The sequence below is a fragment of the Dendrobates tinctorius genome, unplaced genomic scaffold, assembly GCF_039654945.1.
Source record: "Dendrobates tinctorius isolate UK_male_01 unplaced genomic scaffold, ASM3965494v1 ptg000084l, whole genome shotgun sequence".
In the NCBI taxonomy this organism is placed as follows: domain Eukaryota; kingdom Metazoa; phylum Chordata; class Amphibia; order Anura; family Dendrobatidae; genus Dendrobates; species Dendrobates tinctorius.
The window spans coordinates 45388855-45411218 of NW_027361752.1; the positions used below are offsets into that span (position 1 = coordinate 45388855).

At 42.4% G+C, this 22364-nt stretch overlaps 1 protein-coding gene across 2 annotated transcripts in view; it reads right to left on the reverse strand.

Annotated features, from left to right (window-relative positions):
• Window positions 1-305: 305 nt before the first annotated feature.
• RCAN1 (regulator of calcineurin 1) overlaps window positions 306-22364 on the reverse strand; it is a 79457-nt gene continuing 57398 nt past the window's right edge. The window contains exons 1-4 of one of the 2 annotated variants that reach the window (XM_073584630.1): window positions 8494-8726; window positions 3838-4011; window positions 2852-3011; window positions 306-1345 (exon numbers count right to left, since the gene is read on the reverse strand). In XM_073584630.1, the coding sequence (XP_073440731.1) occupies window positions 1167-1345; window positions 2852-3011; window positions 3838-4011; window positions 8494-8580 (600 nt within the window). In that variant the 5' untranslated portion in view covers window positions 8581-8726 and the 3' untranslated portion in view covers window positions 306-1166. Of the gene's footprint in view, window positions 1346-2851; window positions 3012-3837; window positions 4012-8493; window positions 8727-22364 lie in introns of those variants that run through there. The other variant, XM_073584628.1, reaches the window with a different exon arrangement.

Sequence of the window (22364 nt, forward strand, 5' to 3'; positions counted from 1 at the left end):
AAATGGACATGTGAAATATAGAACTCTCCAAATTGTTATGGTATAGTCATGTGATCTGGACCCCAAAGGGGAGGAGCATATGCTCATTTGCATTTAAAGGGGGTGATCTTGGGAGTAGCACCATGCGTGATTTGTAGTCTTACCTAGTGGTGAGAGAATCCAGGCCTCGAATAATGAAAATCTATTGTAAAACCCCCCAAAACATGAACATAATATTAGTCAGGTGACTAGACCGACGCCATTTTGAAACTGAAAAATCGATACTGTAGGTCACAATGTGGACTCCAAAAGCAGCACACGGGACGCAAGGTATTGCATACTTTATCTCATGGTCTTTCCAGAATCACACGGACATCAGACACATTCATAAAAAGCTATTAGACTGCGAAGGTAAAAGTCATTTACACTATATCAGATTGTAAGTACGATCGATAGCTAATAAACCAGTAAGGTATAAAGTCCAAAGTTTGGGGGGTTTTTTTGTCTTATATTTTGACTTTCGATCTCATGTTCCGTACAACAGAATTAAAAAAAAAAAACCTAAATCACCCCCGACTCGTTCTGCGAGTGAAGTCACACAGTTCACCGGGGAAAAAAAACTAAACAAAAAAATAGAAAATATATCTAAAACTAAACCTACGATAGAAAAAGTCAGCATCGAGTTCACATGCAAAAAATATTAACAAAAAAAATGAATTAAAAATAAAAATTTTTTAAAAATGTTGTACTCTTCCTTCCAGCTTGCAATGGACAGGTGTGCGCATACCAGCAAATATGTACAAAGAGAAGTCACGGTGAAGCCGCCCACGCGCCTCTGCACGCAACGGGCCGACTCGCAACAAACCCTCACTATTCCATTAACGTAAAAGCTTCGGAAAAGCAAGAAAAATAAAAAAAGAGGCCTCAAAACCAGCCGTCACCCCCCTTAACAGTTGTTGTATAAGGCCCAAAGGATTCTCCAAGACAAAAGGGCGCTGCTCGGCCTAAAAAATGAAAAAAAATAAAAACAAGCCTAAAAAATTACACCGGTTTGGAAGAGCCGAGTGGTGTATGAATTCGGCCTCTTCCACCGCTGTGCCGCACGCTGAGTTTTCTCGTCCTCAGGTTACAAAAATTTCATGGAGTGAAATTGACGTCTGTCTTCAAAAACGCGCCAGCCGTCCTCTTCAGCTTAGGTGGATGGGCATGTAGTCGGGCCGCCTCGTTTGGATGATTTTTGGTTTGGGTTTGCTCATGCCGTCCTCGTCTTCTTCCACCTCTAGTTCGTTTTCGGGATCGCTTTCGCAGACGTGGACGACCACGCTGGGGGTGGTGTCTGTGGCGGCGTGTAGTTCATACTGCTCTCCTGTGAGGGAAAAGGGGAAACTGTCAATATTCATCAGGGGGCTAACAAATCCCTGCGTTAGAAGGATCTCTTGAGAGGGTGCTCACAATGTCTCTCCCCTGCTGAGATCTCCACCTACCAGATATAATCTGCGAGGATTTATTATTGGATTTGTGCCTGTAATCTGTCAAGTTTTGGGTGTTTTGTGCCTTTTTTTTGTCTGCACTAAAATAATCTTTCCATTTTTGTCTATTTTATGTGTTCACCCTTTCTTTTCATTCGCTACTGTTGATAGAGTTTTGGGTTTCCAGATCTTTTCGCCTGATTAATCATTTGCAATTTTTCTAAAATTAGATAAAATTTGTCGCAAAATGTACTCCAGTCGTAAACTGGAGAAATTCTGTGCAAGTCAGGTTTTTTTCTGGTGCAATTTGTTATGACTTTTTGCACTAAAATGTCACAAGTCAAAAGTTGCAAAAATGGTTAAAGCCAAAAAAAAAAAAATAAGATGTATTGTTTTTCCCTTTGTGCAAAAGTCAAACTGTGTGCACGAGTTTTGCTCAGAAACTCTCCATGAACATCACTAAATACGGAAAAGGGACTTAAACCCTGCAAATGGTGAATGGGGCCTTAAGTGCTTGACTTCTCAGCAGCGCCACCATAGGGGAAACTAAGTATTACACAATGCACATTCACATCAATGGGCTGTCCAGTGCGGGACAGGACGGGTCGTTCAGAGCGAGAGATGCTTTAGGTAACCGCTTTCCATGAGGATCCAGAATACCGGACCCAATCCTATTAACTAGAGTTCCCGCTTTGGATTTAAAAATGGGTTTTTCAAAATAGAATCAACCCGACTCTTTTGGGATATTTATTTCTCCATCAGGGTCTGTGGAAAGCAGGGTTACCAGACCCATGGGTATTATCAGTGTCAGATGCTGCCTTTGTCTTTACATAGTGAATTAAGTCTACTGCTCATATAAGAGGGGCCCACCTGGGAATTCTCCTCTTCTCCTGTGGCCAGTCCGAGCTTGGGTATTATACAGCCTGTGATTGTCACTCAGCACATACCAGAGGCCAATGTAAATTAATAAGAATATGATATATATAGACCAGTGTACATTTTCCCACATTAGAGATAGGAAGAGGCGATACTTGTCAGGGATATTTTTCCCCCCTTAGCCTAATGTAGGAAAAATGTGCTGCGTAGAAAAATAACGGAGTGATTTTGTCTGGAAAGAATGGAAACTTGGCCTCGCGCACATTGTATAATCAGCAGCTATTTCTGGACAGCTCCGAGGAAACGTTCCCTGGCGGTAATGACCACTGTGTAACGCCACGGCCCGGGCTAGCTCTCCACCGCTGCGGGCTTCTTACTGCTATCTGGCATAAATGAAGCAAAGCGGGGAAGCATACTGATGTAGCTTATAAGGAGAAGGGAAACCAAAATGTTTCGCACCTGCCGATAAATCCTCAGGAGGTCTACGACTTATTACTCAGTGTATATACACATGCAGCAGCTCCTACCTGGGCCAAGTTTGGAGATGGCATATAGAAGATCGTAGTTAATAACCGGGGTGGAGTCTTCTGCCTGTTTCCAGCCCACCGGAGGGGAAGCGGGAGGAGAGATGAGGAACTGTTTCTCTGGGTTTGGTGGCGCCAGGTGTGAACTTCCTATGTGCAATGTCTACAAAAGAAAGACATTAATAAAAGGAGCGGTCAGGGTCACAGTGACTGCACATGGCAATGTGTCTAGGGTTGTCCCTCTTTCAAGAATTTTTATTTTTAAACTTAGATTTAAGTATTTTGGGCTAAAAGTTATTTTTGCAATTGGGTTTCATTAAAAATATTGCAAAATCCCCCTCCAGAGCAGGCGCAGTTTCAGTGATGCTGAGTCTTCTGGGGTTCACGTGTCGTTCTCAGGTCACCTGAGCCCCTGAAGACCCAGCGCAAACATCACTGGATCGGGATCGCGGTTTTTCATTTTACACGGAGGAATATAGTAATTGAGAAGTAGCTGACGACCCTTTTAACCGAGTATCTGTTAGTCAGTCCCCTATGGAGCTCAGATAGGAGAGCCTTTAACTCTCTTATCTGTCTTTTTCAGACAGCCTCCCAGGCATCAAAGAGATGTGCACAGAAACAAAGAACCTGGAAAATCCAAATGGAGCAACATTTTTAATTAAGCCAAATTACAAACATGATTTTAAGCCTGAAAAACTTGTATTTATGTAACTGTCTCATAATTCAAAATTGAAGTGCTTATGTAAAATTGGAGCTAAGCTTCTCTCATACATAGAATTATATTTTTTTATCTATAATCTCATGCTCTCTACCTGCATTCTTCCCTGGAGGGAACTTTCTGTATACAGGTTATACACTGAACTCAATGATAAAGCAGTCTGCAGTGAGCTCCCTCTAGTGGTGGCTGCAGACACATAGAATTCTAACCCTATGTCTATGCAGGGTATTCGCTTACGGCTCACGCTTTAGAAATGGCGGCTCAGACAGACCTGTGCGAAGTACAGCTTGATCTCCTTCCCTAGGAATTCTGTCTTGTGTAGCTGGATTCTGGCCTCGGCCGCTGACAGCGGGTTACTGAAGTTGATCCTCACCCTCTTGAAACTCTTAAAGTACTGAAAGGTGGCATCTTTATCGTACGCTCTGAACAGAGACTCGAACTTGGTCTGAAAGAGAAGAAACAAAACGTGAACACTGAACGTTATATTCCCAGTACACACAATACAAAGAATTCAAAACATCAGAAGACCCCAGTCCAGAGCCTTTCACCTACCCAAATCAGATCTCCTACTTTGCACTGAGGAGGGGCAACACCCTGAAACATCGTGTCTGCAAATTAGGATAAAAGCCAAACCAAAATCTCAAGTCATATTTGCAAGGCTCGTTAAAGAGTCAATATTGACGTTTAGGATTGGAAGTAGCGATCCTAAACGGCAATATTGCCAAACCTGGCATGTCAGAGCGAGGAGACTTCTAAGCCATGCATGCTCCTCTGGGAAATTGAATAGGCAAGTTGCCTCTTCAGAGAGAAAGACGAGTAGAACTCAAGCAACTTTCCTATTTAATTTCCCAGAGAAGCATGCATGGCTTACAAGTCTCCTCTCTCTGACATGCCAGGCTTGCCTTGTCACTCTCCACAAGGAGAAACGTTACCCCTTAGATCCAAATCACCAGAAGAAAATACATTTATAAAGCTTGTAAACATTTGCAATTTTCATTTTTTTTTGTGCTTATTTAGGTCTACAGCATCTAAAATAGGAAATCTGCAGATAATCTCGATTAACCATATCCTATGGCTTGCTGTAAGCAGCCCATGTGCCTTCATTGTTGCAGACTGAAAAAGAAAGTGTAGTCCGATTCTTTAGCCAAGCTGCCTTCTTAATATCTCCTAGTCCTTGCTGACCTGCAATGAATCCATATTGATTTTGTCCTATACCCGTCATAACAAAAGAATCCCGTGTAACCCATGTGTCTTTTCACATCTGAAAACTATTGTATAATACACTGCCTCTACTAGATGCACAGACTTGTTTAGGTCCCTCGGATTATAGGGATATAATCTTGGAGCGTTAGAAAAAAAAAAAAAAAAAAAAATACAAAATCATCCACACATGTTTTCACTTGAATCTGCATTACAATACACTGCTTCTACTGGATGCACAGACTTGTTTAGGTCTTTCCAGAGATGAATTATTAAGATATATAGATATATTTTATTTTGACATAAAGCCTTTCTTTAGAAGAAAAAAAAAATGCAATGTGACCCATAAATTTTTTTTTACAATCGCTATAACTTGGATCTGCAGTATAGTGCACTGTGTCTGCTGGCTGCACAGACTTATGTATGCGGATGACACTTCAGCACAATGGATAGAGTTAAGGACGCAGATTTTCAGCCTCCATTTGTTATTATTCTCTCTTCGCCTGCATCATGTAAAATCCACCATGTCCTGAGCCTTTTCCATGAAGCAGACCCTCGCGTGGCGACAATTTCTTGCAAGTCATAGGAGCCCCCTCTGCCCCGGGGAGCGGAGCGCGCGGTGTTCTGCATTCTGTGTGACAAATCAATGCCAGTCACCGCGACGGGCGAAAAAAACCCAACACTGATTAGGAGCCGAAACGACCGCTCACTGACAAAGAGGCGATGACGAATCTCCTGCGCCATGAATTAATACGCTTTCCACTGTCGCAGCTGTCACTTTCCTGCTGAAAAGAGCAGCTGTCACTCCCCCCATGGAAAGAATGTCTCAGCTAAAGAGGGGGGGAAACGCATCCAAATGTGCCCTCCTAATTTCATTTTATGAGGCTCCTTGTAACTGATCATCCTGCTCCTCGCAAGACCCTGGACTGGAGTGCAAAACGCCGCCTCAGCTTCACAAAATGGCCGCTTTTATTTTGCCTAGGCCGACGCCTAAAGAGTCATTAAACCTACAGATCTAAAGGTTTGAACGCCAGGCTTTTACGATAGTCTGAGGTAAAAAAAAAATAAAATAAAATAATAAAATAACAAAAAAAAAAAAAAAAATAAGGAAACTTTTTGGGCCTTTTATCAAACCTGCCCATAGCAACCAATCAGAGTACAGTTTTCATTCTGTAAACAGCTCTGGTAACATACAAGCCGCGCTGTGATTGGTTGCTATGGGCCACAAAGACTGTTTTGATAAATCTCAGGGACTAAAGATGGAGGCGGTGATTACCAATGTCAACGACTTCAGAGAAATAAACATGAGGGCCCTTGACACAGTATTAGAAATCCACGCTTGTCATTAAGTGGATCTGTAGACCCTCAATTCACCAGATGGAAGCAAAATGGACCCTCAAAGTCATGGTTACAGTTTTTTGCGGGCTGTATAGAATAGTGAGGCAGATTGAATTATTCCACTAAGTGCCATCCATTAAAAATTTTATGTAGGAGCTGAAATAAAAGATGGACACCACGTAAAGGCATCGCTATCAATAGGTCCTCCTCATGGAAACCCCAGAAGGGGAATTACATCATGATGGCCCTCGCTACCTTTAATAGGGTCTTTTACTTTCTGTAAAGTTTCTAGTCCTCCCGGGAAACAAGATTCCCCGTTTCATAAATCTCTTATATCTCCCTATCCAATGTCCATTCATCGCATATCTATCCAACCGTTAACAAATCTACTCAACCCGCCATTACAAGTAAGGCTATGCGCCATGGGGTCAATACCAGCAGCATACTGTGGCCCCCTATTAACGTGGGACCACACAAGCAGCAAATTAAGAACTATTGGCCATGGCTGCCATATTACACACAGGATTGGCCCTGAGCTCGACAACGCTGACCGGAGTAACCGTACATAACAACTTGGTGGCCCACGTACATGTCCTCATCATTGTGCACTTCTATGCATCGACCAGTAGGGGGCAGTCAGTCTTCACATACTTCGCATTCCTTTGTACATACTAATGATCAGCCCTGACTTCTCTTTATGGCCGCCCTGTAACAATGGAATTGTTCAGAGAACGGAATTCTTACAAAAATCCCAAAATTCTGGTTTACACCTCGGTTTGTGCAACATCGGACTTTTTGGCAGCCGAATGGTCAAGAGTTACTATGAATAGTGTCTATGTATTGCCAGCAGACCCCCCTAGCTAATTATTTAAAAAAAAAAAAAAAAAAAAATTATATATACATACATATATAATTTTTTATTTTTTAATATATATATATATATCTATATCTTATGCAGGAGTGGGTATATATTTATAAATGTTATGACAGTTAAGTATTCTATATTACCTGTAATATAGATGTGTATATATATTTTTTATGGCAGTTAGGTATTGTGTGAGGTTTAACTTCTCATATGGCTCCCACTTATAATCATAGAAACAAAAAAAATAATACCTTACACTGAGCATTTGGGCATTAGGGCAGTTCCAAGTGACACAAAAAACTTCGCTAGTGTAAAATATTTCTAAAAAATGCAAGTTTTGCGAAAAACGAAAAAAAAAAATAATTATATTTTATATATATATATATATATATGTATACATACACACACACACATATATATATATATATATATATATATATATATATAATAATTCCTCACCATTTCCAAGCTCTGCTTGCTGTCAGCGAATTCACTCTTGGTGCAATAGAGCCCACTTCTAATGAGCTGCGGCGGTGTCGGATATGACGAGGAGGCACGACTGACAACTAGCCGTCATAATTGGGAATATGGACACGGGTCATCCTCATGCGTCCACCCCTTTAACGGCTGGACATGACACATTCGGATGGCTTGCTTTCTCCTTGGTGATGCCATTCACTGCCTGCACCAGGGTCTGCCATGCAAAGTAATGGATGCATAACTGGTACCCAATCCTGTGTTTGTCCCAAGTGTAAGTCCCATAACCCACTTGTATGGTCACTAATGGAAAATCCAAAAATTCCTGATTTAGCTGAACCAAACAGATTTGTTTTTTAAGATGTATACCCATTTTTACATGTAGAGTGCCATGGAATTAATGGCGCTATAATAATAAAAAAAAATGTGGATTATCAGACAGCCATAGAGAAGTAGATAAACGTTAATAAGCTAAAGCGATATTCTGGGAAAACCACCTAAGGATGGTGACGTCCTCACCACCAGTGCCCACGAGGGACATCATCAGGGACCACTGGACCCAGGAGTCAAAACGTAAGCCGCTGGTAATCCAATGTGAAATGTACCAGGGTTTTCGCACCGCAGAGTTCCAAATTAAAAGGCAAAAATTAGAGTTAGCGAAAAAAAAAAAAAATTCTGGATAATTTTAAAGGAGTAGCGAGGTGAGCAATGTAACAAGAAGGCCCATTGGGTCAAGACAAGGGGGTTGGAAACGAAAAAAAAAACCCCAAAAACCACGACATTGCAGACCGGGACCAATGAATGAAGAAGCTGAGTTCTGTAAAGTCAGATGCTGCAGAGCTGGATTTGTCACCGAATGCATTTCACGTGACCTACTGCAATGTGACTCGTTAGTGGGGTTTAATGAGCCGGAGAGGAATAAAAGTTTAACAAAAGATTTGGCGCGGCTACATCTAAATATGCAACAATTACTATAGAAAAAAAAAAGAACAAAAACTAAATAATTAAAACATAAAAAGAGAAATCAAAAATAACATTTCCCCTTACCCGGACATCGCTCTGATAGAAGATGTCGTTTTCCGCCACGCAGGCCACCAAGGAAGCAAAACTGTAGTTAAAGTTTCTGAAATGCATCTTGAGTGTTAGCTGAGGGCAGAGCGGAGAGGACTATGAAGTTTCAAGACCAGAGTAGGACACTTAAAGCAGCAGAGCCTACACTAAACTGGGTTTATAAGGCAGCGCCACAACTCCTCCCCGCCAAACTCTACAGCTTGGCTCCTATGGGGCAGCACATTCCTGAGTAAGGTCCTGCTCCAAGTAGCTGGGAAGAAGGACCCGGCAGAACTCGCTGGGAAGGGGGTGACGTCAGCATTAGTCACTTTCCCTATGCTAATTAACTTTTTTTTTTTTCTTCTGCTTTGCAGGATGGAAAAACAGCTGAGGTTTGCATAGCAGTTCCTTTATCAGGACCTCTGTCTACATAGTTTCCACAGCTAGTAATTCCATTCAACACTCAGGCTACATGCTCTCTCCACTTCAGCCTGTCTTAAGATGGAAAATGTTAATGCATGCCGCCCAGCTGGACACATGGGCATTATCTGAGAGAAGGGAAGAAAATAAAAACACACTGGTGTTATTAAAATTATGAGGCGTAACAATGTAACCGAGCCAGAAGTCAGGAATGGAGGCGTTCTGGGTATTAACTGCTTGTGAAGCGTCAACGGATTATCCACTTTTGAACATAATTTTACAGTTTATATATAAAATGTAATTTTCAGAAAAAGCTGCGTCGCTGTGTATATACATTACAATTACTGTATTATACTCCAGAGCTGCACTCACTATTCTGCTGCTGCAATCACTGTGTACATACATTACATTACGGATCCTGAGTTACATCCTGTATTATACCGCAGAGCTGCACTCACTATTCTGCTGGTGCAGTCACTGTGTACATACATTACATTACTGATCCTGAGTTACATCCTGTATTATACTACAGAGCTGCACTCTCTATTCTGCTGGTGCAGTCACTGTGTACATACATTACATTACGGATCCTGAGTTACATCCTGTATTATACCCCAGAGCTGCACTCACTATTCTGCTGGTGGAGTCACTGTGTACATACATTACGGATCCTGAGTTACATCCTGTATTATACCGCAGAGCTGCACTCACTATTCTGCTGGTGCAGTCACTGTGTACATACATTACATTACTGATCCTGAGTTACATCCTGTATTATACTACAGAGCTGCACTCACTATTCTGCTGGTGCAGTCACTGTGTACATACATTACATTACGGATCCTGAGTTACATCCTGTATTATACCCCAGAGCTGCACTCACTATTCTGCTGGTGCAGTCACTCTGTACATACATTACGGATCCTGAGTTACATCCTGTATTATACCCCAGAGCTGCACTCACTATTCTGCTGGTGCAGTCACTGTGTACATACATTACTGATCCTGAGTTACATCCTGTATTATACTCCAGAGCTGCACTCACTATTCTGCTGGTGCAGTCACTGTGCACACACATTACATTACTGATCCTGAGTTACATTCTGTATTATACTCCAGAGCTGCACTCACTATTCTGCTGGTGCAGTCACTGTGCACACACATTACATTACTGATCCGGAGTTACATTCTGTATTATACTACAGAGCTGCACTCACTATTCTGCTGGTGCAGTCACTGTGTACATACATTACATTATGGATCCTGAGTTACATCCTGTATTATACCCCAGAGCTGCACTCACTATTCTGCTGGTGCAGTCACTGTGTACATACATTACTGATCCTGAGTTACATCCTGTATTATACTACAGAGCTGCACTCACTATTCTGCTGGTGCAGTCACTGTGTACATACATTACATTACGGATCCTGAGTTACATCCTGTATTATACCCCAGAGCTGCACTCACTATTCTGCTGGTGCAGTCACTGTGTACATACATTACTGATCCTGAGTTGCATCCTGTATTATACTCCAGAGCTGCACTCACTATTCTGCTGGTGCAGTCACTGTGTACATACATTACATTACTGATCCTGAGTTACATCCTGTATTATACTACAGAGCTGCACTCACTATTCTGCTGGTGCAGTCACTGTGCACACACATTACATTACTGATCCTGAGTTACATTTTGTATTATACCCCAGAGCTGCACTCACTATTCTGCTGGTGCAGTCACTGTGTACATATATTACATTACTGATCCTGAGTTACATCCTGTATTATACTACAGAGCTGCACTCACTATTCTGCTGGTGCAGTCACTGTGTACACATATTACTGATCTTGAGTTACATCCTGTATTATACCCCAGAGCTGCAGTCACTATTCTGCTGGTGCAGTCACTGTGTACATATATTACATTACTGATCCTGAGTTACATCCTGTATTATACTCCAGAGCTGCACTCACTAGTCTGCTGGTGCAGTCACTGTGTACATACATTACTGATCCTGAGTTACATCCTGTATTATACTACAGAGCTGCACTCACTATTCTGCTGGTGCAGTCACTGTGTACATACATTACTGATCCAGAGTTACATCCTGTATTATACTACAGAGCTGCACTCACTATTCTGCTGGTGCAGTCACTGTGTACATACATTACTGATCCTGAGTTACATCCTGTATTATACCCCAGAGCTGCACTCACTATTCTGCTGGTGCAGTCACTGTGTACATATATTACATTACATTACAGATCCTGAGTTACATCCTATATTATACTACAGAGCTGCACTCACTATTCTGCTGGAGCAGTCACTGTGTACATACATTACATTACTGATCCTGAGTTACATCCTGTATTATACTCCAGAGCTGCACTCACTATTCTGCTGGTGCAGTCACTGTGTACATACATTACATTACTGATCCGGAGTTACATCCTGTATTATACTCCAGAGCTGCACTCACTATTCTGCTGGTGCAGTCACTGTGTACATATATTATATTACTGACCCTGAGTTACATCCTGTATTATACCCCAGAGCTGCACTCACTATTCTGCTGGTGCAGTCACTGTGTACATACATTACTGATCCTGAGTTACATCCTGTATTATACTACAGAGCTGCACTCATTATTCTGCTGGTGCAGTCACTGTGCACACACATTACATTACTGATCCTGAGTTACATTTTGTATTATACTCCAGAGCTGCACTCACTATTCTGCTGGTGCAGTCACTGTGTACATACATTACTGATCCTGAGTTGCATCCTGTATTATACTCCAGAGCTGCACTCACTATTCTGCTGGTGCAGTCACTGTGTACATACATTACATTACTGATCCTGAGTTACATCCTGTATTATACCCCAGAGCTGCACTCACTATTCTGCTGGTGCAGTCACTGTGTACATATATTACATTACTGATCCTGAGTTACATCCTGTATTATACTACAGAGCTGCACTCACTATTCTGCTGGTGCAGTCACTGTGTACATACATTACATTACTGATCCGGAGTTACATCCCGTATTATACCCCAGAGCTGCACTCACTATTCTGCTGGTGCAGTCACTGTGTACATACATTACATTACTGATCCGGAGTTACATCCTGTATTATACCCCAGAGCTGCACTCACTATTCTGCTGGTGCAGTCACTGTGTACATATATTACATTACTGATCCTGAGTTACATCCTGTATTATACTACAGAGCTGCACTCACTATTCTGCTGGTGCAGTCACTGTGTATGTACATTACATTACTGATCCGGAGTTACATCCTGTATTATACCCCAGAGCTGCAGTCACTATTCTGCTGGTGCAGTCACTGTGTACATACATTACATTACTGATCCTGAGTTACATCCTGTATTATACCCCAGAGCTGCACTCACTATTCTGCTGGTGCAGTCACTGTGTACATACATTACTGATCCTGAGTTACATCCTGTATTATACTCCAGAGCTGCACTCACTATTCTGCTGGTGCAGTCACTGTTTACATACATTACTGATCCTGAGATACATCCTGTATTATACTCCAGAGCTGCAGTCACTATTCTGCTGGTGCAGTCACTGTTTACATACACTACTGATCCTGAAATACATCCTGTATTATACTCCAGAGCTGCACTCACTATTCTGCTGGTGCAGTCACTGTTTACATACATTACTGATCCTGAGTTACATCCTGTATTATACTCCAGAGCTGCACTCACTATTCTGCTGGTGCAGTCACTGTTTACATACATTACTGATCCTGAGTTACATCCTGTTTTATACTCCAGAGCTGCACTCACTATTCTGCTGGTGCAGTCACTGTGTACATACATTACATTACTGATCCTATATGATATCCTGTATTATTCGGACCGTGAGCTGCACACATGGCTTGTACTGTTTGGACCGTGATCTATGCGTGCAGCTCCTTTAAGTACAGCTTGTTAAGTGCTTAAAAGAAATGTACCAGAAGTGAACAGAAGATAAGAGCCACCAGCTATTACCAACAGCACCTCCTATTTTTCCACAACTACTCCATTATCATGCTTGTATCTGCTTAGTTATTGCTCCACTAATCTTTATTCTCCTTCCCTATTCTCAAACCCCATCACCCACCAAACAAATATTTATCTCTCCTTCCCTCTTATCTCCACATACCCACTTGACCTCACATGCTGACCTGCTCCCAAACCTCAGATCCTTCCATTTAAAAACACAAAACAAACTGTGCTCTCCCCTTCTCTGACCTCCTCCTCCCTGATTGTGATGCATCTCCTAATCCTGGTCCTCAGCTACTATCCTCTATTATTTCTCCTTCAGATCACTCTGCAGCTACTAGAAATCCCCCCAACCTTTCTAAATCCCGCTCTGACACTCCCTCTCTCTATAGCACCATGAAACAACGGTCCATCTGTAATAAACCCCATGTCAGTCATTCACAACTGCTTTACTTATCACAATATATACTTATTGGGCCTCCCAGAAATATGGCTGACAACCTCTGACATAGCCTCCCCTGCTGCGCTGTGTTACGATGGCCTTTACTTCACCCACACTCCTTATCCTAACAATAAACATGGTGGAGGATTTGACCTTCTCCTTTCTAACTGCACCTTCAACCCAATCTCACCTCTAACTTCTTTCGACGTACACTCTGTCCGTTATCTACTCTCACTCAAACCTCTATGTGGTGGTCATATACTAACCTCTAGTTGACATCAGTCAGCCGCCTCCACCCACATAAATTGCTTCATCCTTTGGTCATATGCAATGGTCCTCCACAGACATCCACTAGTCCTCATCTTCACCTGCCTCAGTTCTCTAACCTCACAATCTCACCTTCTGACCACAACCTACTCACATTCTCCTCCCTCTTATCTTTACCTGTCCCCCAAGTCCAGCAGTTAGCACACCCCTGCAGAAACCTCTCACAACCTAGACACACACTCTCAGTCTTCTACCACTCTCCAACATATCTTCACACTACTACACAGACGGCGTCACCGCTTTCTGCAACGACACACTCGCATCAGTTATTAGATCAGCTGTCGCTCCTCTCGTGCTTAGCAGAAGGGGTCAAATCAATAGACAACCCTGGTAGATAAGCCTCACACAAAAGCTGCGCCAAGTGTCCAGGGTTGCGGAGCCGCGCTGCAAGAACATGCACTTACAGGATGACTTTCCCACGTTCAAACAAGCAATTCTCAAATTCACGTCGGCCATCACCTCTGCTAAACAGGACGACTTCACAGTGGTCATATCTCGTTTATCACATACTTCCAAACAATTATTCAACAATTCCCTCCTCAGTCCACCATTGCCACCTCCGATCTCCCTAATTTCTGCAAGACTTATGCACATTTCAAAAATAGGATCGACCAAATCAGACAAGTCTTTACTGTTCAACCACCATCACACCTCCATAGAATAGTCCAATGTCTTTCCCCCATAACCTTCCTCCCCAACATCACTGAAGAAAAACGTCATCTTCTCTCCAAAACATCACCTCAACACTATTGGTGCTTGACCCCATCCCTTCCCACCTCTTCCCCATCCTCACCACCCTGCTTATCCAAAACTTAACCCTTCTCTTCAACTTATCATTAACCTCTGTTGCCTTCCGCTTTCAACACACAACAATCACGACTATCCCAAAGAAGCCATCTTCAGGCCCAACCTCTATCACTACTCCGCTTCAAAGCTCCTCAAACAGCAAGTCCACATTGAACTTTCCACCCACCTCTCTTCCAGCTCACTTTTCCGACAACCTACAACCACCAAAATTACTGACTTACTAACCGCCTAAGTTAACGGACAATATTCAATACTAAGTCTCCAAGAGCAATAACCCAGCTGTCATCTCACCACCACCAGAGCTGCTGCAATAAATATTATACTCCAGAGCTGCACTCACTAGTCTGCTGGTATAGTCTTCTACTGATGCAGAACTACATCCTGTATTGTGCTCCAGAGCTGCATTCACAACACTTGTAGATGTTAGTGGAAGCAGTTAAAAGTTCATCAAATACACATCCCAAAAAGCTTAGCTGAGCTATTATAATGCAGTGGAACAGTAAGGGTGCAACGAAAGTAGCTGATAATTGTGAAACAAGCATTCCTAAGAACGCACATTCCCAATTATCGGTCTGTCTAAACAGGCCACCAAAGAACAAGCAAAACGGTGAAATGATTTTTAACCTCACATAAAAAATAAGTCATTATTTTCAGCTGCACATCCTCCTGTGGATTCAGGATACGCGCTGCCAAGAACAATACCGGCAGAATAATGAGGTCAGCTCTGGGGTGTAATACAGGACGGAACTTGGGATCAGTACAGGATAGAGAATGTCATGCACAAAAGTAATTCCCAAAAAGTTGGGACATTGTGTAGAATGTAAAGAAAACAAGAATGCGATGATTTGGAAATCTCTTCTACCATGTTTTATTCGCCATAGAACAGATCAGAAGGTGAACGGTGGACATTTTTCCATTTTATTATAATTAATGGCAGCGACACATCTGAAAAATATTTGGCCCTCACCATGTCTACCGTTATGCGGCTTCCCCCTCTTTTTATTACAACAGTCTATAAACTTCGGGAAAGTGGAAAGTGAAGAGACAATTACTGGAGTTTTGGGAGAGGCCTGTTGTCCCATTCTTGCCCGATTCTCGCTGCTCCCCGGTTTGTGGTATTTGCCGGATTTTGTAATTTCATAATGCACCAAATGTTTTGTACTGGTGAAAGGTCCGGACTGCAGGAGGCTGGATCACCTGAACTCTTTCATGGGGTTATGATGGAGGCAGTATGTAATCTACCATTGTTCTGCTGCCCCTGCCATAGGCACTAATGCCCCCCCAACTATTAAAGCTGCAGAACTGTGCGCTGATAAGGCTAGTTTCACACTAGCGTTACCGGGCGCAGCGCACGGCCGTCGCTAGGCTCCGCTCCCAGCCGCGCCCCCTCCGGTCAGCTTCTCCTCTGATCGCATGAGGCTGCATGCGATCAGCGTACCCTATATTTAGCGTTGGGTACGCTGGTCATGCGCTGGTACACTTGACGGCGAATGCACCCTTTTGTCATTGCGCCGACATGCGCCAAACGCACTGTGTTGCATTTTTGCGTGCTCGGCGCAGCGCCAAAAGGGCGCAAGCACCTGCAAAATCATGCCAGCGCACGACCAGCGTGCCCAACGCTAAATATAGGGTACGCTGATCGCATGCATCGTCATGCGATCAAAAGAGCTGAACGGAGGGGGAGCGGCCGGGGGCGGAGCTTAGCGGCAGCCGTGCGCTGCGCCCCGTAACGCTAGTGTGAAACTAGCCTTAAGCTGGATGGTCCCTGCCATCTGGAGTTCACAGGACACGACTTCCATGGTTTCCATAAAGAATTTCACATTTTTATTCCTCTGACCACAGAACCGTTTTCCATTTTGCCTCCGTCCATTATAAATGAGCGTTTGCCTAGGAAAGACGGCAGCGTTTCCGGATTGTGTTGCAATTTGGCTTCTGTAACTTGCATTTGTGGATTATACAGAACTGTGATCACAGACAATGATTTCTGGATTATTCCTGAGCCCATGCAATGATTTCTACGACTGAATGATGCCAGTTTCTAATGCAGCGCCGCCTGAGGGTCCGTAGACCACGAGCATCCAGTATTGACCATTGTCCTTGTCCCTTGTGCAAGTGGATTTCCCTAGAATCTCTGACTCTTCTAATGATATCATTTCCTGTAGCTGGTGGGATATTCAAAGTATTTGCAATTTTACATTAGGAAACTTTTTTTTAAATTGTTACACATTTACTTGTTCACAGATCTGACCATCTTTGCTTGTGTGAGACTCTGCCTCTCTAACACACTCTTGTTGAACATTTACCCTACAGTTGTTTTCATTAGCACTACTTTTCCAGCCTTTTGTTATCTCCGTTTTAACTGTTTTGAGCTGTGTCGCTACCGTCAATTTCTGACTTACTTTATTTTTTCAAATGAAGTGGAAAAATCGCTAACTTTCACTGTCTGATTCGTGGAAAACTATAGAACATCAATTTGTCATCATTTTCAAGATCTCCAATTGTTTTCGTTCAGCAATTAAATTAGGGTTTATTTTCAAAGGCTAAAAATCGGCTCCGCGCACGTGACGCATAGGAGCTCTGATAGACACACACGTGCACGGCTCCTATCTTATGACCAAGACAATTATGCTCCTAAAGAATGACGTCAAGCAGAGATGTAGAGAACAGCGAGAACGTTATTACACAAAATATAATAAATATTGCAGAATCCCAACTGGTCCACGAGGGACGGATCATCTTCTGGACAGGAAATGAGGGTTTAAGGCCTGGTCTCCTCGGGAAGGGAAACAAGCGTTGAATAATTGACCACAGGTTACTAATGCATGTGCTGTGAGGACACTCGAGGAAATATTAATGCTCCGAGGGAAAATATGTTCTACCAGCAAACAGTAATTACAGCTATATACCGCTACCTCCACTCCACGACGGAAGATTTAACAGTTTCCTACACCGCAATCCCTACGACCTGTCGGTAGAACAGATTTCAGTAGTTTTCAACCGTTGTATCTATAGTCTGTAACTGTAAAACACCTTTATAATAGATCTCCATGAGCCTTACTAAAGAATTCAGTGATTTTTAATTTGTTTTCATACCCCTGCTAATTGGAAACCATTAATAAGCTCCTGTGGTCACCAGGGAAAGTTGTGGCCAGCCATGAATGTCTCCCTCCAACGGCCGTTATATTCAGGGCGGCCATACAAATAGATGGTCGTCTATGCTCATCGACCTCTACGGAATAGGTTAGGAAATTTGCCTAGAAAGATGGGAATGGTACACGATTAGCGCTATTGGGGACACAAGGAAAGCCGGGAAACAACCACTGTGAGCTGTAATGGCAGCCATATTGGTTCTCAAAAAAAAAAAAAAAACAGACACGGCCTCCAAAACGTTTGACTTTGCAGATTAAAAAAAAAAGAAAATTTTACAGGATTTTACAGAGGAGTGTCACAAAGTAAAGAAATAACCAAAAGTTACCCACTGAATCACCTATCACTCTGGTGGTCACCGCTTGTCTTACAATGATGGCGTACCATCAGTCAGTCACCAAGTTACTGATTGAAGGGGGATCATCAACTCCATGACCTTTGGGCCTGGACATAGATCACCAGACATGGTGATGGAGCGGAAGGGTATTTAACAGATAATTAATGGTTAATTCTATATATTTTATATCATTCTCTAAGGGAGTAAATTTAGAAAAAAAAATGGAAAAACACCTTTAAAAAAAAAGGAGTAATATCAGCAGCTCTTGGATATGTTATAGAAAGAGGTACAGAACTCCCCTCTAATATCAGGAGAAGAGGGTCAACGTGTATACAAACACGCACCACCCAAAGATCAGGCACAAACATGAGGTGACACAAGCCTTAGATTTTACCAGCAATTTTCAATATTTCAAATCTGTAATGAAGGAACATAGCGATCTTGTTTGTGACCCATTCATGCCCCAAGTGCACACGAGCCAGTTTAACTCCGATGTGCCAGTCATTATGTTTTCACTATTAAACTATCTCCAGTGAAATCCTGTCATATTCCAGAGGACACACAACACACCACACCCAGAAGAAAGGACACGCAAATAAATCAGACTTAAACACCATAATACATGGGAAAACCAGAAATCTAAAGTTAGGACCCTTCAATACACAAAACAACACCAGTAATATAAAATATACATGGTAGATATGAATAGGGCCAGCTCCAGGTATATGCTGGACCTTGAGCAACAGACTCCCATTGAGCTCCTCTTCGCTTTAGATTTTCCTTCTTGCCTTTCAAAAACTAAAACTTTTTATTTTTCGCTGATTGAGTTGTATGTGGGCTTCTTTTTGTGGTACAAGCTGTAGTTTTATTTACACCATCTTCAGATCTCTGGGGGAGGGGGGGTTCAGCGATTAATGTGCCATTTTTAAATTCTTTACCGTTACAGTAACATTTTATTATCCCAGACCGTTACACACAATTTACAGGCCAGTGAGCCTTACTTCTATACCAGAAAAGATATCTGAACAAATTATTAAGTATGTAAGTACTTGGATAAGAATACAGTAATTAACCAGAGCCAGCATGGGTTTGTAGCAAACATGTCATTCCAGACTAATCAAAATACCTTCTATGATGGAATCACTGACTGGGTGGATCAGGGAAATGCGGTATAGTATATCTCGACATCAGCAAAGCATTTGATAAAGTATCTCATGCTATCCTTATTGAAAAAATGACCAAGTATGGGACTGACAAGGCTACGGGATAGGTGGATTCATAACTGGCTCAGTGATCGTACTCAAAGACTTGTAATAAATGGTTGCCCATCCAATCGGAAAAGAGTTTCAAGTGGAGTACCACAAGACTCTGTCCTGGCCCCAGTGTTCAAAATTTTTATAACAATTCCCTAGATAAGGGAACTGAAGGTAAACTGATCAAATTTGCAGATGATGCAGAGCTAGGAGGGATAGTTAACACTATAGTAGTTAGAGAAAGGATTCACAAAGATCTAGATAAGCTTGAACAATGGGCAGCGGCTAACAGAATGACATTTGGCAGGGAGAAATGCAAAATTCTACATCTGGGCAAGAAAAACAAATTACATCTAAAGAATTGGAAGAAATAGAACTAAGCAACAGCACAGATGAAAAAGACTTGGGTATACTAATAGATCACAGAATGCACATGAGTCAACAGTGTGATGCAGTAGCAAAAAAGGCAAACACAGTATGATGTATTAACAGGAGCATAAAGTCTAGATCATGTGAAGTAATTATCCTCCCCTACTCCTCCTTGGTCAGGCCTCAGCTGGAATACTGTGATCAGTTCTGGGAGCCACATTTTACAAAAGACATTGAAAAACTGGAACAAGTTCAGAGAAGAGCTATCAAGATGGTGAGTGGACTGCAAAGTATGCCCTACGAGGAACGGTTAGAGGATCTGGAAATGTTTAGCTTGCAAAAAAGAAGGCTAAGGCTATGTGCACACGCTGCAGATTCACCTGCGTTTTTTTCCGCGCGGAACCGCAGGTAAAACCGCAGGTAAAGTGACCTGCGGTTTCACACCTCTACTATTTTAAAGGTGTGAAACCGCTGCGGAAACCGCCCAAACAATTGACATGCTGCGGTTTGTAAACCGCAGCAAAACCGCGCGGAAAAAAACCACACCGTCAGCACAGCGTTTTTGAAAACCCATAGGGTTTCATTGTACTGTACTTGGTCTTAACTGCTGTGTTTCCGCAGGGCCAAAACCGCTGCAGAAACGCAGCAGAATCCGCACCGTGTGCACATAGCCTAAGAGGAGACTTAATAACTGTCTACAAATATCTCAAGGACTGTCACATTGTAGAGGGATTATCATTATTCTTATTTGAACATGAAAACACGAGAAGCAATGGAATAAAACTGAAAGAGAGAAGATGCAAATTAGACATTATAAAAAAAAAAAAACTTTTGACAGTGAGGGTAATCAATGAGTGGAACAAGCTGCCACGAGATGTGGTGAGTTCTCCTTCAATGGAAGTCTTCAAACAGAGGCTGGACAGACATCTGTCTGAGATGGTTTAGTGAATCCTGAACTGAGTAGGGGGTTGGACAAGATGACCTTGGAGATCCCTTCCAACATTCTATGATTCTAAAAGACACAAGGATGTTCCAGATATGTAACAAATTTTTATATCTTAAACGGCACACCATTTCCAGTCTCTTTAAATGCAGCTATCACAAAGGCATCTAAGTGCATAAACAGCTGCGATCAGCGTTAGATCCCATCGCATCAGTTAAAACTTTGATGCTGACTGTGTAACACAGCTGGCACCCGTATTGTATGGAACAGGCCTAGCTCCACAAATGCAGTATTGCTCATGGCTGAGCGGGGCCCCAGGATTTGTCTGGGTGTTGGTCCTCGGGGGGTTGGAATCAGATTTTGAATAAGTGCCGAGAAGCTTCACTTTATGTCACATAAAATACAATTTTTAGGAATTTGGAAGGAGCAAACTGCATTTGTTCTACGGAACGGGCCATCCAAGGAAGTGGTCGGCTGGATAACTGGCTTTCTCTTGACTGAGCAGGGCTACGTCCATGTCTCTGAGATAATAGTCTCTCTCTGTTTATGTAGAATACTAACGTGTCAACTGAAATGGCAAAAAAATATAGAGTTTGACATTTGTGCTCTCTATTCTGTTCTGAAGCGAGGTTCCCATCTTGGAAATAGACATTTTTGGAATTATATGTTTATCCATTGATTTGTCATTACAGCCCTTCAGGTTTCTAAATATTCCTTTCTGCTCAGTTTTCGTGAACGTTAGTCGTGGCGGACCAACCACGTCCACAGTTTTATACTAAAGGTTTTCGTATTATTTGGTCTGTAGTGGGAAATTTCAGGCGCAATGAGCACCTGTATATCTTGAATTCCATTATATCTCCTCGAAACCAGGTCCTCCTACCTCATCAAGGTTGCTCTGAAGGCTAAAATTCATCGGTGGACGGGTATTGCTCCATGCGCCTGGTGCTGCTTGTCAGCGGTGGTCACTTATTTTGCGATGGAGATTGAGAGGCGACTGCCGGCACCCATCAGCTGATCTTAGATGGCTGCCACCCAATGAACAAATAACCAGTCAGAACTGCCAAAATAAACAGGTATTACCGAGCAATGTGCAGGAAATACTTAGAAGAAAACACAAATCCCAATTGTTGGAACTCCACCGATCACAAATTGCTAGGACATGCCATTACTTTACCAGATGCGAATTAAAAATAAAAAAGCCGATCTGGCAATAAAAAAAAAAACAAAAAAAAAAAAAACAAAGAAAAATAATAAATGGTTTAAATTAAAGCAAAAGTGTCATTTTTCTTTTTGCTCTTGAGCAACAAAAATGGAAAAAAATGGTTTAAACCCTTCACTACCCAAAGTAGTGTCCTTGCCCTTGATGTGGGCTGCACGCTGACCCCGTATCTTCCCCCCTCCTCCCCGCACTTAATGTCTGATTTAATTAGCCAACAAATGTCTCTAACATCAGTTAACCAGTTAAATCACAGTCGGCAGTAAATCTGTACAAGGTCACGGTGTTGTGGTAGTAAATCTTTAGGGGGTCACCGTGTTGTGGTAGTAAATCTTTAGAGGGTCACCGTGTTGTGGCAGTAAATCTTTAGGGCGTCACGGTGTTGTGGCAGTAAATCGGTAAGGGTTTTATTCCCACCACGAGTAATAAGACATGGCTAGGATTTATCATCACATAATGACTGTAGGGGGTCTGACTGTTGAGACTCCCACCAATCCAAGGAACTAAGAGGCATCAGTGCTGTGTTTCCCGTCAGAATTTGCAGTTGACCACAGCAACCAATCAGCATCCAGCTCTCATTGCTCAA